The sequence below is a fragment of the Rhinatrema bivittatum genome, chromosome 6 (assembly GCF_901001135.1).
Source record: "Rhinatrema bivittatum chromosome 6, aRhiBiv1.1, whole genome shotgun sequence".
NCBI lineage: Eukaryota > Metazoa > Chordata > Amphibia > Gymnophiona > Rhinatrematidae > Rhinatrema > Rhinatrema bivittatum.
The window spans coordinates 255,733,395-255,750,974 of NC_042620.1; the positions used below are offsets into that span (position 1 = coordinate 255,733,395).

The following is a 17,580-nucleotide window of genomic DNA, read 5'->3' on the forward strand; positions in this document are numbered from 1 at the left end:
TTGATTTGGCCCACAGGGGGTCCAAGCATGGAGTTAACAAACTGCCCCCATTCTCTGTCTGGTAACTGCTGGGCTGGCAGGCAGGACCAAGAAGGACGTGGCAGTGCCACAGGCCCCCAGGCTCCAGAGGAGAAGATGGTGCAATAGCATTGCCGCGTCCTTCCTCCTATTGCTTGCTTGTTCCACTCAGCACTAAATGGTTTATCAGCTAGGAAACAGTGCAGACTGGCAGCTCCACACTCACAACACAGTAACATAGTTAAGCACGGCCGATAAAGACCAAAAGAGTCCAAGCAGTCTGCCCAGCAAGTTGCTTAGGGAAGCAACTTAACATGGAATAGACTTAGTTTTTGGGTACTTGCCAGGTTCTTATGGCCTGGATTGGCCACTGTTGGAAACAGGATGCTGGGCTTGATGGACCCTTGGTCTGACCCAGTAAGGCATTTTCTTATGTTCTTAAGTAAAGTGCCACTCCGTGCAGAAACTCTGAGGTCCATATTCAGCCCCCACGTGGCTCTGCTCGTTAGCTGGTTATGCATAACTGGCTTATTAGTGCTGTATATTCAGCGGTGCAGCCGGTTATGTATAACCAGCTAACTTTAGTACAACCCTTTGCCTTGACCAGCGTTGGCGGGATAAATCAGCTGGCTAACTGAATAATTTATCCAGCAAATTCAGCCTGCTGCGTGAACAAAAGTATGCGATCGCGCTCTTTTTTAAAATCTACCCCAAAGTTTTCTGCAGTAAGTAATTACCTTTACTGATGTGCGCACATCAAGAGAAACAGTGACAAAGAGAGATCTTGTCAGAGTTCTAACAAGCATACACCTGATTTATTTCTATCTTACAAAACAGCATTTCTTTTTATCAATAGCGGTTTAATTTCCCCTTTTTTTTATTTAAGAAATATATTTCATATATCGGTGCTTTTATTTTTATTCTAAGCATACTCACTTACTTTCAACTTTAGCCTATTTACACATCTGCACATAAAAGTAATGTTAAAATATTCTTTGACCGTTATCCTAGTTCCTCATTTTAATCTGCCTGCTAAACCACATGTCTAATGGCACAGTTTTAAGAGGATTTTTCGATTAAAGTTGCAAGATACATTCTAAATATTTATCTTTGCTAATGTCTGGGTTGTCTACTTTGCGCAATTACTTTTGGCCGATTTTTTATAAACTAAAATGCTCAAGAAAAGCTTTTAATAAATCACCACAGGGGGAGGGCCTTCATTCATTGGCCTACACAGGCCACATCATAGTTTTTCAGTGGAAACCATTAGGCCTGATCTTCAAAGTCAGAGATATTTTATTGGGTTCTATTAGTTTAAACAAAAAAATCATTAACTTTAGTTATTACAGGGAGCGCTGTTCTTCTACTGTCTCTTATAATCAGAGGACTGCGTCAATGGCTGTCCTTTATAAACAGAGTGTTGCTTCGACAGATTATCTGGTATCAGCAGAGAGAGCTGGCTTATTAACTAACTGTTATAACTGGAGGGCTGTAAGACATCAGTTGTCCTTTATAAGCAGTACATTTTTATGAACTGTCCGTTATAAGTGAAGTGATGTGCCACTGACTGGTCTGCTATGAGCAAAGAGTGCTGTGTCACTGCCTTTCCATCAAAAGCAGATCCCTGTGTCACCAGACTTCTCTTCCAAGCAGAGTGTGCTCTGTCATGCCCTTGCTCACGATTATCTCACGCTGACCTTTAGCTGGCGCAGTGTGACTGACTGGGCCTTTACAAGCAAAGTGCTGCAGCAGCAACTGAATATTATCAGCAGGACGCTGTCTCATGGGCTGTCTGTTATACATAGAATGCGCTGCTCCTAATTGTCCCTAGAGAAGGTAATTGTGACAAACCTCAGATAACTTATGCGGCAGCTAAATGCATTTGGTACACCAGTTTTCAAAGTTCACTTTAAAAATTATCCCTAACTACGGTATGTGCATGAACTCCCCCACATGTACATAAATACAAAATCCGTCTCCCCAGAAAACCTCTTTTTTTTTTGTTTGTGTAAAAGTAAGCGTGACATCGGGTAATGTACTTAACTTTTACGCTCACAAACCCCAGGCAATTTTATAACAAGCCATGCATGCTCAGCATAACCCTGTGTTTTACGGACACATGTGGCTTTGAAAATGTACTCCCTATAAGCAGAGTGCACTGAGCTACTGCCAACGTCAATGTCAATTTATTTTTATAGACCGCACTTCTAAAACACTCGCGATTACAGTGCAATACATTGCAATGTTAACTTTAAATGTACATTAAATGTATATCATACAGGCACCAGGCCAATTAAAACAAAATAGCACAGTCAAATCACTTGTCTGATAAATCAGCTAAAGCCTTATAGCGGTGCAGAAGATCAGTTCGTGAAATGAAATCAAGAAAACAAATTAAGTAAGAATGACTTGACGGGTCAACAAAAAATGCCTAACTGTATTGTAAGAAAATCAGTCAGTTTGTCAGCTCGTGCCAATTTGTTACACAATCATACTAAAATAATTTATTAATGCCATGCAAAATGTAACAGTTAAATAACTAGGCTCGAGAGCCATGTTTGTAGTGGGAGCTGAAAAGATACAGTAAGTAATCCAATTCAATGCGAATTCTGATGCTCCATAACAGAAGGCCATCCAAGAGAGGGCACACTTTCTGGATTTAATTAAGCTCAGCTCAGTAGCAGCAGGCCTCAAAAGTAGATTTAAGCGCTTGCTTTAAATATATAAAACATAAGAACATAAGAAATTGACATATTGGGTCAGACCAAGGGTCCATCAAGCCCAGCATCCTGTTTCCAACAGTGGCCAATCCAGGCTACAAGTACCTGGCAAGTACCCAAAAACTAAGTATATCCCATGCTACAGATGCTAGTAATAGCAGTAGTTATTTTCTAAGTCAACTTGATTAATAGCAGGTAATGGACTACTCCTCCAAGAACTTATCCAAGCCTTTTCAAACCCAGCTACACTAACTGCACTAACCACATCCCCTGGCAACAAATTTCAGAGTTTAATTGTGCATTGAGTGAAAAAGAATTTTCTCCGATTAGTTTTAAATGTGCCACATGCTAACTTCATAGAGTGCCCCTTAGTCCTTCTATTATCCGAAAGAGTAAATAACCGATTCACATTTACCCGTTCTAGACCTCTCATGATTTTAAACACCTCTATCATAGCCCCCCTCAGCTGTCTCTCCTCCAAGCTGAACAGACCTAACCTCTTCTGCCTTTCCTCATAGGGGAGCTGTTCCATCCCCTTTATCATTTTGGTCACCCTACTCTGTACCTTCTCTAGCACAACTATATCTTTTTTGAGATGCAGCGACCAGAATTGTACACAGTATTCAAGGTGCAGTCTCACCATGGAGCGATACAGAGGCATTATGAAATGTTCCATTTTATTCACATTCCCTTTCTCATAATTTCTAACATTCTGTTTGCTTTGTTGACTGCTGCAGCACACTGAACTGATGATTTCAATGTATTATACACTATGACACCTAGATCACTTTCCTGGGTGGTAGCTCCTAATATGGAACCTAACATTGTGTAACTATAGCATGGATTATTTTTCTCTTTGTACCTTTGCACTTATCCACATTAAATTTCATCTGCCATTTGGATGCCCAATTTTCCAGTCTCACGAGGTCCTTCTGCAATTTATCACAATCCGCTTGTGATTTAACTACTCTGAATAATTTTGTATCATCTGCAGATTTGATTATCTCACTCATCGTATTCCTTTCCAGATCATTTATAAATATATTGAAAATCACGGGTCCCAATACAGATCCCTGAGGCACTGCACTGCCCACCCCCCTCCACTGAGAAAATTATCCATTTAATACTATACTCTGTTTCCTGTCTTTTAACCAGTTTGTAATCCATAAAAGGACATCGCTACCTATCCCATGACTTTTTACTTTTCCTAGAAGCCTCTCATGAGGAACTTTGTCAAATGCCTTCTGAAAATCCAAATACACTACATCTACTGGTTCACCTTTATCTACATGTTTATTAACCTCTTCAATAAAGTGAAGCAGATTTGTTAGGGAGCGCTGGGAGAGCGGTCCCAACTTGTGGGGATAGTGTGTCCTTAGGCCTCGGCACGACCCCAGAGGACTCTTCAGTTTGTCAATCAGGCCTACCACATCTTCAATATCCTCTTCAGTAAACACCGAAGCAAAGAAATCGTTTAATCTTTCCACAATGGCCATATCTTCTCTAAGTGCCCCTTTAACCCCTCAATCACCTAATGGTCCAACTGACTCCCTCGCAGGCTTTCTGCTTTGGATATATTTAAAAATGTTTTTACTGTGAGTTTTTGCCTCTACGGCCAACTTCTTTTCAAATTCTTTCTTAGCCTGTCTTATCAATGTCTTACATTTAACTTGCCAATGTTTATGTTTTATCCTATTTTCTTCTGTTGGATCCTTCTTCCAATTTTTGAGTGAAAATCTTTTGGATAAAATAGCCTCTTTCACCTCCCCTTTTAACCATGCCTGTAATCGTTTTGCCTTCCTTCCACCTTTTTTAATGTGTGGAATACATCTGGACTGTGCTTCTAGCATGGTATTTTTTAACAATGACCATGCCTCTTGCACACTTTTTACCTTTGTAGCTGCTCCTTTCAGTTTTTTTCTAACTATTTTCTCATTTTATCAAAGTTTCCCTTTTGAAAGTTTAGCACTAGAGCCATGGATTTACTTACTGTCCCCCCTTCCAGTCATTAATTCAAATTTGATCATATTATGATCACTAATGCCAAGCAGCCCCACCACCGTTATCTGTCTCACCAAATCCTGTGCTCCATGAGAATTAGATCTAAAATTGCTCTCTCTCTTGTTGGTTCCTGAGACACTATTGGAGTGTCTCTGCCGACTCTCTCCTCTTGCTCCTGGCACCCCAGGAGAGGGTCCCAGCTGCTGCCTTCTCTTGGCTCGGTGACTCTGAGGGAGCCCCCGCCCTTGCTCTAAGCAGGGCAAAATACCCTTTCCAAAACCCAGCCCTTAGGAGCTGAACCAGTCTGTCAGTCCAAGTGTGACCATGCACTCCCTCTGACCATTAGATGACCCTCACACTTTCTGGAACCTCTCCCCTTCCATCATCCCTTTAGCCAAACACATTCTCACCATGATACACTCTGCACACAAGGGCCACACCTATAATCACTCCTGTTGCGCCATTCTGGACTAATTACAACTTCTCAACTGATATGTCTGAGAGAGCCAGGTGTGCTGCCCTTCCAGCACAGCCTTTCCCTCTTGTGTTGCTAGACAGCCAGATAACCTTTGATCCAACTTTAGATATTCAGACAGATTCACTTCTTAACTTCCAAAATATTTATTAGAACAATGAATAAATGTAGCAGTTACTGCAATGAAATGGAATCAAAAGTAGTTGCACAGATTCACTGGAATCTTCATAGCTGTAATGTATTTCCTCTGGAATACTTTAGTTAAATTTCAATTCAATGTGTGTGGTAAAATAAAAGTAGCGCCGCCTTCTGGGTTTCTGAGGCACATAAGAAACAGAGGGTGCTGCAAGCTCGGCCGAAGTATTTTTTTCAAACTTATGTAGCTCCTGTGCCAAGGGGCCACTTTCCCAGCCCTGGGGAGCATTGGGTGTACTCACCCAGGGTGGGTTATACTGTCCCTCAGGGGGCAGGCTGGGGACAGGACATCCTGTAAGGCCAAACTGGCTGAAGACACACCCCCAAAAATTCCAATGTTCACAAGTTTCTTGTGCTACCAAAATAAATAACTTTATTATAACAATAAAAATGGATAGCCAAAACAGATTTGCTGTTAGTCCTCAGTCCAGAATCATAATCGCATCACTTGCCATTATGTTCAAATCACAAAAATCAGTCCCCAAGCTCTCACTTTTTCCAAAGTTATTCTTTGGCTGTAGGTTACTCCCCGAGTCTTTAGAAACCATGGTTCACCTCCCCTGAGATCAGATTTTTTTGTAGAGGTTACTCCCAATGCATGCAAGGCCTGGTTCATCTTTACACAAATTCTGATTTGGCTCATTTTTTTCCCACAGGAGTCTCCACTAAAAATCCACTCCACATTCCTCACTCCTTTTACCTCTTGGTCTCTTTCTCCCTCACTTGAGGACCCAAAAGGAGTCTTGGATAGTTATCTGTTTCTGATACAGAAGTTTAAAATTGTCACTCACTCTTTAAAGGCTGTTAGGATTTCAGACACGTCCCCCTTCAGCAGCTCCTGAGGCAGTGCACTCTGCAGTCCTTTGGAGTATAGTGCTAGTCTCAAGCTCTGTGAAGAAATAGGCAGCCAAAGCCTCTCCCCTAGGCCCCCCCCCTCCCCCAACACACTATCTCAGAAAAATCTCCAAGTTCAAAACCTCTTCTCCCTCCTCTAGTAGTCCTTGACTTCTGCAGCACTTCTGTAAATCCAAGAGAAAAGAAAGGTACTCTCAGATGATCTTTCACACTGGTAACCCACCTACACACTTCTAGCAGTACTTCTGAGTGAAGCACTAATTGTTCTCCTTTCTCTCTTGTGGCCTGGACCCTCCAGACACTCACAGGCCTCACCCTCACAGGCCACACCCACACAGATTTATAGCAGACACAAAACTTCATTCCTTGGTCCAACTTCATGCTTGCCACTCTCGCACAGCGCACACCTCCACTGGGCCATCTTAGAACACTACCTGGAGTCTTCCCAGTTCAGGAAACAGGATAACCTTTTAACCTTCACTAAAATAACACTCTGAACATCCCCTTAGAGGAAGGACTACCCCAAACTGTCCTCCCACCAACATTCTTTGCCAAGGCTTGCCCAGACCACAACCTTCCCAATCGATACCCCTTCGGTTTTGCACTTTTAAACTTCTAACACTGGCCAAAATAAATGTATGTAAACATGTAGCCTCCCCCCCCCCCCCCCCGAAAAAAAAAATACATAGGACCAGTGCTCATTTAGTGGCACCCGTGTCACACATAACAAAATTCCCTGCCCAAGGAACAAATATGGTCCAAGAAAACAAAGAGGTAGGCGATCTATGATAGCCGCAAGGATAAACACAAACAATAGATGCCTGATCTTTAAACTTAAAACGTCTTTCCAGGCTGAAAAAGACATGGCCCTCAGGCATCTATTGTTTGTGTTTATCCAAGGAACAAATATTCCAGGATGCTGTGGGACTAAGGGACCAACTGTAAGAAGGGAAACGCTCTGAGTAAGGAATGCAAACCAGGAAATGTGCACTCACCAGGTTCAAATCAATCACAGTGCAGCTCTAATGACCTATTAGATCAAAGGTCACATGCCCTGTCGTGAAACTAAGTTATCAATCACACAAATTTAGACTCGCCTTTAGGCGAGTCTAAATTTGGACCGCGACTTCACTATTGGATTAAAACAGCTGTTGGCGACTACGAATGTTTTTCTGATGAATGCCCGTTGGATGTCACGGAACAAGCATAAAGGACTATTCCCCTGAAGCAGGACCCCGGCGGTGGGGGTCCGAAACGCGATCGTGTCGGGATGTGCAGATGAGTTTCACTGCAGAATTATTTTGAGTCTATATTGGAAAAAGTGACACTATTGTTATCATATTGTGACTGTATGAATTAAATTGAATTTTGGAGCTTTCATCAGCTAGGAGCTTTCATCAGTTTTGGAGAAAACAGAGATGATAAAAAATTATTAAAAAATATATATAAAGTAAAATGGACCTGAGACCATAAAGAGAGTCTGGTTGATTACCTTCACTCCGATGAGTAGTGGTCCTACAAAGTTTATATATTTTTCCTGAAGCTGGACAGCTTGAATAAGTTTATACAAAAGAAAATACCAGTTGTACCATCATTTGTGATACGGTGAAACTAAGTTAAACAATACAACCACAGGACACAGGGTGGCAGCAGAACAAGAGAAAAACATATGAGATAGGCTGTGTAGACAGAACACCAGGTATCCACAGTTGCAGTAGTCCCTGTATCCCGGCATATCTAAGACACCTCTGTCAGACAGACATCTCAGTCCATGGCCTATTTCTCTGGCCTGCCAGTATTTCTTGTGCCACTCTTCCTTGTGGCGAAGCAGTGCGCTGCAGCTCTTCTACCGCAATGTGTCGGCACTTCCCGTCTATTGCTGTTCAGGTCCCTGCGCTTCTCTTTGAGGGCATGGCACATTGTGGCTGCTGTTGTCTGTGGCAGCTTGAAGACTGTTTGCTCTAAGCAGAACACGTTGTCACTGATTGCCCAGTAGCAGGGCAATTTTTAAAGTAAATGGGAGCCTTGTTACTAGTGGGCCTGCAAGCTAATTTCCCGTGGAGTTTCCTTATGAAAATTTGGGCTGGTGGGGACCATGCCTCCTTTGTCGGCGCACACATTTGCCCTTGCTTTGCAGCAGGCGCAAATTTACAAGGGTTATGTATGTATAAGCGTGTGCAGTGATTTTAAAATGCAATCCCTGTATGTACTTTCCCTCCCTCTATTCTAACCCTACCCATTTTTTAAACAGCAGTGAGGGAGTTCTCCGCTGTTTTTACATAGGTAAAGAACTATGGCTCAATTAAAACGTTTGGTAAACTGCTCTCGGTAAGAATAATGCTGTTTATTATTGGGAGAGCGGTGAAGACACCAACTGACCACTAAAGTATTCCTCTCCATCTCTCCCTTGTAGGTGATTCCTTGTCTAACCATAGCGGGCAGCGGTTCTCTACCTTCGACAGAGACCAGGATGGTGATTATCAGAATTGCGCTGAATACATCCAGGGGGGCTTCTGGTACCATGCCAACGGCTGCTACCATGCCAATCTGAATGGCTGCTACGAAGGCTACCTTGGCTCTGGCCTCAGCTGGCATTCCTGGACCAGCACCAACCACTCCTTGAAATTCACTCAAATGAAGATTAAAGCTGCTTCAAAGAGTGACTGGGAGAAACCAGGAAGCTACCACCTGAAAATGCGTCATCAACATAAAAATAAAATATAGCCTGCTTTTAAGAAAAATCTGGGATGATGATCCTGAACAGAGATAAAGCAGCTACTTTGCAAATCTCTCATTACACTTATTTTTTTCTAGTGTAAGATTTTTTATTTTTTTTCGTAGGGGGAGGGCATTCAAATGGCATTGTTTCCAGCAGCAGGTTGGCAGGGTGACTGGAGGCTGTTATCATGACGAATTTTAGATGCCTTCCCTCACGGCACACTTAATGCATGACTTTTAGCCCAGTCAAATAACCTTCCATGCAGCCTTCATCAGTCAACTTCCAAGTGTTCTTCATAAAACTAATTAACTTCTCCTGTGACCTTTAACAAAGGTACCTGACATTGCCACTAATCAGCTCCCACTGCTTATACAGATATATACTATATATATAATATTTCTTCTACATAGAACTAATCTTGAAGTGTTACCAAATATGACATTTGAATTGAGAACATCATTCTTTCCTTTGCTAATAAATTTTAATCCAAGGTTAATAAAGTCTTTAAGATGTCTCTTTTTTTCTTCAAATCATATCCCTTATCTAACTCCCCCCTACCCCCACCCACAGGGGTGTATGTGTATGTAGATTATATATATATATATATATATATGTTTAAACTTTTTATTGAAATAGAATCAACAATGTCTGGCATACATTTGTTTCTTTTGCATTGCAAACATAATAAAGGGCAATGAAAACAATCGTATTTAGATTTACCTCCAAAACAAAACATTAAATAGATGTGTAGCAAAATAAGAAACTCATCACCTGCCCTACCCCACCCACTAGGTTACAAGAGAACACCACGTATTATGCTCTAAGAGTAGTAGTGTTACATTAAAAAGCTATAGATGGAAGAGACAGAACCGGGGCCTGGCATAAAACACAAGTATCAAAGCAAATAATAGAAGATATCAGACTAGAGACCATCATGGATAGTTGATCACTAGGCATCATAGTGGATAACACATTGAAATCGTCAGTTCAGTGTGCTGCAGCAGTCAAAAAAGCAAACAGAATGTTGGGAATTATTAGAAAGGGAATGGTGAATAAAACGGAAAATGTCATAATGCCTCTGTATCGCTCCATGGTGAGACCACACCTTGAATGCTGTGTACAATTCTGGTCGCCGCATCTCAAAAAAGATATAGTTGTGATGGAGAAGAAGGTATAGAGAAGGGCTACCAAAATGATAAGGGGAATGGAACAGCTCCCCTATGAGGAAAGACTAAAGCGGTTAGGACTTTTTAGCTTGGAGAAGAGATGGCTGAGGGGGGATATGATAGAGGTGTTTAAAATCATGAGAGGTCTAGAATGGGGTAATGTGAATCAGTTACTCTTTTGGATAATAGAACGACTAGGGGGCACTCCATGAAATTAGCAAGTAGCACATTTAAAACTAATCAGAGAAAATTATTTTTCACTCAACGCACAATTAAACTCTGGAATTTGATGCCAGGGGATGTGATTAGTGCAGTTAGTGTAGCTGGGTTTAAAAAAGGATTGGATAAGTTCTTGGAGGAGAAATCCATTACCTGCTAATAATTTAGTTGACTTAGAAAATAGCCACTGCTATTACTAGCAACAGTAGCATGGAATAGACTTAGTTTTTAGGTACTTGCCAGGTTCTTATGGCCTGGATTGGCCACTGTTGGAAACAGGATGCTGGGCTTGATGGACCCTTGGTCTGACCCAGTATGGCATGTTCTTATTTCATTCCTAGCTCTAGGAGAGAGCTTCTGTAAATAATAATATTTCTCCCATATTTCTATAAAATGCTTCTTACGTTTACTTTGAATCAGTTTTTATTGCGTTTCCAAATATAACATCAAAATACAAACAGCAAGGTGAATACACTGTTCCTTCAGTATTCAACCACTCAAAGCAATATCTGATAGCAAATGGAAACTAAAGCTTCCCCAGAGAGCACCCCCCCCCCCCAGTAACATCGACCAGTGTACATTATGAGTACCAGTCCATAAAAGCAATGGGTCCCAGGCCCAATAACCAAAAGGGATGTTAGTTATTTAAAATCCAGCTGCGTGCTCTATGAGGTAATGTCTGTATATACGGGTCCCAAATCTGAAGGAAGATGCGATGTGTCTTAGGTGAAGTCCGAGTTGACATCAGTTCCATCTGCATCAATCGATGAAAGTGATTCCTCCAGGCCCAAAAGGAGGGGCCCACCGATTCCTTCCACTGAAGAAGTATCAATTTCTTCCCTACAAAACAAGCCTTCATAAACAGGCGATGAGGACCCACTTCACAAATGCGTAGGATAGGGATACATTCAAAAAGTATCAAGAAGGGGGAACACTGACAAAGAAACCCCCAATAGGTGTGCCAGATAGGATACAACACACCTCGAAAATCGTTGAATAATCGAACAGCCCCAAAACATATGAGAGAGAGTACCAGTCGCCTGACTGCATTTCCCACAAGTTGCAGCAAAGTAGAGTGGAAAGCCACCAGGGGAGAGACATACGCCCTCCAAAGAAATTTATATTACATTTCTCGATAATAGTTCGAGGAAACCTGAGCAATTCGCCGAAGGCTAGCATGTAATTGAACTTCAGTGACTCGGAATGTACCTTCGCTATTCCAGCGTTCAGCTAAGGCCATACAAGGATTATAGTAAGTGGCCGCTCGCAATTTCTGGTATTACTGCGAGAGCGATGGTACTCTCCTCCGCTCTAACTGAAAGAACTCGGCTACTCCCTGGAAGCCACCAGGCAAAAGGCTAGAGGAATAAAATCTGTACCTGATTCTCCACGTTGGCAGGGAACCCTGCACCAACTCCCTTGAAGTTTCTTTTGCCTTTTCATTCTGTCATGCGGATGCAGGCTGGATTCAGGGAGTACCCCCTCAGGAACAGTGCAGGACCACTGGGCTAGGCTTAGGTTTGTCTTCTGCCTAGCTAGCCCCCTCCCCAGTAGGGCTTGTCTCCTTCTGAACATCATGGTTGCAAGATATGGCAGGCTGGATGAGGCATGGCAGGCTAGATGCTGAGGACAGGCACACAGGCTGGGAACTGGATACCAGCCCAGGGCAGGATGGGCTGGAGCTGGTACAGGACCTAGGCAGGCTGGGCTGGTACAGATATTGGTCAAGCTGGGCTGGCCTGGTTAAAGATTGGGCAGGGCTGAGGACAAGGACAGGGCTAAGGAAACACTGAGGATAAACAGGCTGGAAGTTGAGGACTGGATACTGGAGCAGGCTGGCACTAGGATACTGAGCAAGGACTGAGGCTGGATACATACACAGACTGGGGCAGGATACTGAGCAAGGACTGAGGCTGGATACATACACAGACTGGGGCAGGATACTGAGCAAGGACTGAGGCTGGATACATACACAGACTGGGGCAGGATACTGTGCAAGGACTGAGGGTGGATACAGCTTTAGACTGGGCAGGACCAAGGGCAAGGCAGACATATACAAGACCTGACAAGGACTAGGCAAAGACAACACAGAACAGAAAAAATGGAGGACCTGAAGCCTGCAAGGCAGAAGGCCCATAGGCTGCTATGCTTAAGGCCCAGAGACCACTAGGAGAGGCAAGAGGCCCAGAGGCCACAAGGCAAGGAAAGGCCTGAGTAGGCCACAAGAAAAGGTACAAGGTAAGAACAGGCCCAAAATCCACAGAGCAAGGAACAAGGTACTATGGAAAGAGTGGCCAGTTCAGAGAACCAAGGGGTGAATCCATGACTTGAGGCTCAGGTATAGTATAACCAGTGAGGAGTTACTTGGCAAGGCTATAGGTGAGGCTTTCTGAGGACTTCTAGCGAAGCCTGTGCAGCAGGCTGAACCTTGGCATGAAGAGACTGTATAACAGGCAAAACTATGACAAGAACACTGTATGCCCCTGTCCCTATGATAAATCGCTAGCAGGGATTACATACCCATGGGACTGCAGACTCCACTGATAGTTTTATGATTGTTGTTCTTAGTACCCTATTGAAAATGTACCCCTATATTTATTTGCTTTTACAAGGACAAAAGTACTGTATATTTAAGATTCTCAGTTTGATTTAGTAGTACAAGTTTAGTGTGGACAGGACAGGAAAAATTTAAAAAGTTTTACTTGCTGGGTGGGGGGTCCCATGCCCTGGATGGCTGGATGAGGACTGGAAGAAATGAGGGTAGACAGCCACAGGAGCATTGCCCTTGCTCCTGAACCACAGAAGATGAAGGCCAGAACAGGTGCTGCTGCCACAGCTATTCTCAACCACCCACAGCAGATAGAGAAGGCTCTTGCTGCTGTGGTAGCAGTGCAGGGCCAAAACAGGCAGGCACGCGAAGAGACAAGAAAAAGCAAAGTGGAGTCCTGGGAAGGTAGTGCCACAATGGAAAAGGATTCGGCTGGGCCCGCAGGCCCAGTACTAAATCATCACCCGGTAGGCGTGTGCAGGGAAAAAAATCTTTTTTCAGTTCATTTTCGGGAGGTTTTTTCCCACAAATTTTGGTCCGTGGAATGTTTGATTCGTTTCATTAATGTGAAAAAAATGAATCAAACTTTTTAAAAAACGGATAAAAAATGAAAACGGAGCCTCCCAAGGCCTCCTGTCCCTCCCTTGCACCCACCCAGAAAAATGCTGGGGCGAGGATCCTCCTCAGCCCCCAACTTACCCAGGCTGGAGGGGATCTGCCGGCAAGGCCTAGGCCCAGACCAAAGCCTCAGCCTTGTGTAGGCCGAGGACACGGTAGGTCACCGTGACCTCGGCCTCAACCTACACAAGGTAGATGCCTCGGTCTAGACTGGAGCCCGGGCCCAGGCCCAATTCCACAGCCCAACCCAGAGGTCAGGTCCCGACACCAGGGCCTCGACCTAGGCCGGAGCCTGGGCCCAGGCCTGATTGCATGGTCCAGCCTGAGGCTGGGTCTCAAAGCTTGGGCCTCGCCCTAGGCTGGAGCCCAGGCACAGGCCCGAAGCTGGGGCCTGGCCCAGAGAGTGGGTCCCGAGGCCTGGGCCTTGGCATAGAGTGAGGCCCAGGTCCGCAACCCAGGCCTCAGAGCAGCTAAATGACATCCTCTTTTTTCTTCTTTTCTTCTTCAACTGACACCATCCACTGGGGTCGTGCCAGAGTTAATTAACTCTGGCTCATTCACCCCAGCAGACTGCACCATTTTGATGTACAATATTGTATGACAATGCCATACATCAAAATGGCGCCATCCGCTGGGATGAATGCACTAAAGTTAATTAACTCTGGTGCATCCCTGGCAGACGGCGTCAGTTGAAGATAAAAAGAAGAAAGAAGAGGATGTCATCAGAGCTGCTGCAAGGCCTGAGCTCTGGGCCTGAGCCTGATACTAGGCAGAGGCACAGGCATTGGGACCCAGCCTCCAGGCCAGGCTGAGCCATGGCATTGGGCCTGGGCCCAGGTGTCAGGAATTGGCCTCTGGGCTGGGACCTGGCCTTGGGCCTGGGTCTAGGTCAAGGCTCTGGCACTGGGACCTGGCCTCCAGGTTGGGCTGCAGTGTTGGGAATGTGCCCAGTCTCCGGCCTAGGCTGAGGCCCCGGTGTCAGAACCTGGCCACTCCCTCGATACCCAATGGATCAGGTAAGTGGTTGTTCAGATAGGGGCTTGGGGCTCGGGTTTCAGTCAAGGCCCTGGTGTCAGTCTGGGCCTAGGCTGAGACCCCGGCATCATCAGGTCTAGGCCACAATCCCTGCTTTGGGCTTCGGCCCATGCCTTAGGTAAGGTCCTGGCCTCAGACCTAGGCTTAGGCCCAATGCATTCATTTAAAACGATTGCAACAAATATGGTTTTGTTTCATTCGGGGGCCCTCAATTCATTTCAGGGCCCCTCAGATGAAATGAATTGCCCTTATTTGTCATGTTTTGTGCATTTGTTTTAAATTAATGCACACCCCTATCACCTGGTGACCCTCTTAAAGGGGCCAGGTCACTTCGGCGCTGCACGGGAGGTATAAAAGAAAAAAGAAAAAGGCAGAGAAATAAAAAATAAAATAAATGAAAGCAAAATAAATAAGTGTAAGGGACCTTTTGGTTTCCCCTTACTAAAGTAGTGTACCAGTCAATTGGGGAAGTTCTATGTGGAAATAATTTAGAGAGATTTTGGTTTTGCTTCCCCATGTGGGAACATGCAGGTGGTGTGTCCTAGCTGTTTATCATCCTCGTGGATTTTCTTTAGTTGGAACTCGAGCTGACCAGTTGTGGATTTTTAAATTACCCTTTTAAAGGAAGCAAGAGCTCTCTCTCTCCTGCTTTAATTTTTCCTAATTTGTGTGACAGAAGTAAGGAGGACTTCCCAGTTATGAGCCAGCCTCCTGTTGACTACTCAGCCTTTTAAGCTTTCTTTGGATTCTTTTAAGCCAATTTTGAGAATTCCCTTCACAATGGATTGGTGCGTCTGCTGCGTAAGGTTAGGTCACGTGTGAGAGAAGACTCTGGCAGTCTTTTGCATCTCCTCCAGAGTATGAAGCTGTCTGGTGACCCGAAGCAAAGGATGAATATTTTTGCATTGACCGTCTTTTGCACCATTTCCTCCGTTGGAGGCACAGAAGTTTTATTCCACCCTTGCTGATTCTTACTTAATTCTTTCCCTTTTGGGTTCGACTAATATGTTGTCCACTTGGAGCTGATAACCCATGGTACTAAAGAAGGAAATCTTTCATCCAGAAAGAGGCAGAGGTGATACAAATTCCATCTAAAGCAAGGGACCCCTAAAAAGTGCACTATTGGGAGCAACAAAGAAAAAAAACAACATAAAGGTAACAAGAACTCACTTACTTTTGAAGAAAATATTAATCAAGGGTGTGAGAGGTGCCTACCAGGCACTGATTAAGGAGGAAATGGATTAAACAAGTTATTTGGAAAAGAATTACATCTGGGACTAAGTTCTGATTAAATAGTGAAATATATACTGTCTAACCACCTTCAGTGGGAAGATCTAAAGATTAAATTGGGATTTTAAGAAGGATTGGACTATATTCAATCTAAAGAGATATTGGAGTAAAGGAACTGGAGAACAAGAGATATTTAATGTAAAGCTAAGCACTTCCATTGCAAATAGTGATTTTGCTAATGAGGTGGAGTCACAAGTTTGTTATATCCTCTCACTGTCTTCTTATTTATCTACTGAATTTGAGAAGTGAATTGAAGTGTAAATATTAACCAGTCATCTAATCAACTATCAGTAAAGACGTTGGAAACCATTATTCTTCTCACTGTGTGTTTATTGGACGCAGAGGCTGTGTTAAGTAGTAGTACTGGAACCCAGGATGGGTACAAGGGCTGGAAATACAAAGAAGCAGGCAGGGTATAAGAACTATCGTTCAGCGGCGGATTCACCATGTCGGACCGGCCCGGGTATTCGCCGCCCAGGCCGGCCCAGGACACATCACGTGGTCTGCCGAGTGCAGCAGACCACGTGACTGGAGCGATCGGCCCACTGGGGGTTGCCCGATGCCCCGATAGGCCAATCCATCCCTGCTATCGTTCATCCCCCATACTTAGGAGCCTGGGCCTCAGAATATAAAGCTATCTGGTGGGAGGAAAGGAGTTTCATAGCGACACTGAATAGTGGGGCGTAAAGGGTCTGTCTCTAATTCTTTCTATGTGCCCCTGGGTGCCAGTTAAAAGATCTGTCCTGACCAGGGGTTACAGAGGTAAAGACATGGCCAGCGGTGAGGAGGCAGGAAGTGACAGAGGGCCCTAGCAAGACCCTCCCCCTGGGAGTAACATCACGAACTGGGACACGTCAGAAGCAGGGACGGCAGCAAGGGATCCTGGGAGAACCTCTCCTGCTGCTGCGGACATGGGAGGATATACTGGAGAGAAATGCAAAACCCGGGAGGCAACTTCAATCCTGCCCCTGGGGAAAAACCACTTAAAATAAGTGATTGGGCCAGTGAGTGATGGGGTGGCCAGTACAAGCCCCCATCAGCTATGCAAGGGGGAGGGGTTTGGGCATTTTAATGTGGCCAGAGAGAGCCCCTGTGCTGGGACTCCTGGTTTATCAGGAATCTGGTCCAGGATTTGCCTGCAGCCCCCTATACATCCCTTGCTGAAGCACAAAAATACATAGGCTAGCCTTGTGGCTTTTGCTAGTGATTTGCCATTGTAGGGACGCTAAAAAGTAAAGTAACTAGCCCCTGGGGTCCTTGGTATGGACAGTGCAGCTACTTTGAAAAATTATAGTAATTAAATAGAGGTGGCTGACACCTGTGTCCTGTCATTAAAAAGCGGTGCCAGTGCAAGGATTTCCAGCCACCCTAGGCGGTGTTTTCTCTCTCTCTCTCTCTCTCTCCTGATCCCCTAAATTGCACTATCAGCGACCTCACCTACCTCAGCGTCGCACCATGCAACTGCTTCCTTTTTCAATCATGGCGTCCTCGCGTCAACCTACGGCGCCCCACTCCATTCTGGTGCCCTAGGCGGCTGCCTAGTATGCCTAATATGGCTCGCCGGCCCTGCAAAGAAGGCTGAGAGTGGCAGCACCAGGGGAGGTAAGAGTTTTTTTAAGCAGCACTATTTGAGTGACATCAACAGAGCAAAGATCTGCTCTCTGAAGAAAAAGGGTTGGCATGCGGAAACTTGAAGAGAAGCCTGGGGTTTTGGAAGGAGG

The 17,580-nt window shown here is 44.5% G+C and overlaps 2 protein-coding genes across 4 annotated transcripts in view; one reads left to right on the plus strand and one right to left on the minus strand.

The window, feature by feature from the left end:
• Positions 1-6,221, minus strand: part of RNF112 (ring finger protein 112) — a 131,958-nt gene extending 125,737 nt beyond the window's left edge. Inside the window, exon 1 of the mRNA XM_029606868.1 lies at positions 6,201-6,221. The gene's annotated coding sequence lies outside the window, so the exon portion shown is untranslated. The remainder of the gene's footprint in view (positions 1-6,200) is intronic.
• LOC115094135 (microfibril-associated glycoprotein 4-like) overlaps positions 1-9,496 on the plus strand; it is a 94,213-nt gene extending 84,717 nt beyond the window's left edge. For 2 of the 3 annotated variants that reach the window (XM_029606875.1, XM_029606877.1), the window contains exon 6: positions 8,678-9,495. In XM_029606875.1, coding sequence (XP_029462735.1) covers positions 8,678-8,988 — 311 coding nt within the window. In that variant the 3' untranslated portion in view covers positions 8,989-9,495. Of the gene's footprint in view, positions 1-8,677 lie in introns of all 3 variants that reach the window. The other variant, XM_029606874.1, reaches the window with a different exon arrangement.
• Positions 9,497-17,580: the final 8,084 nt, after the last annotated feature.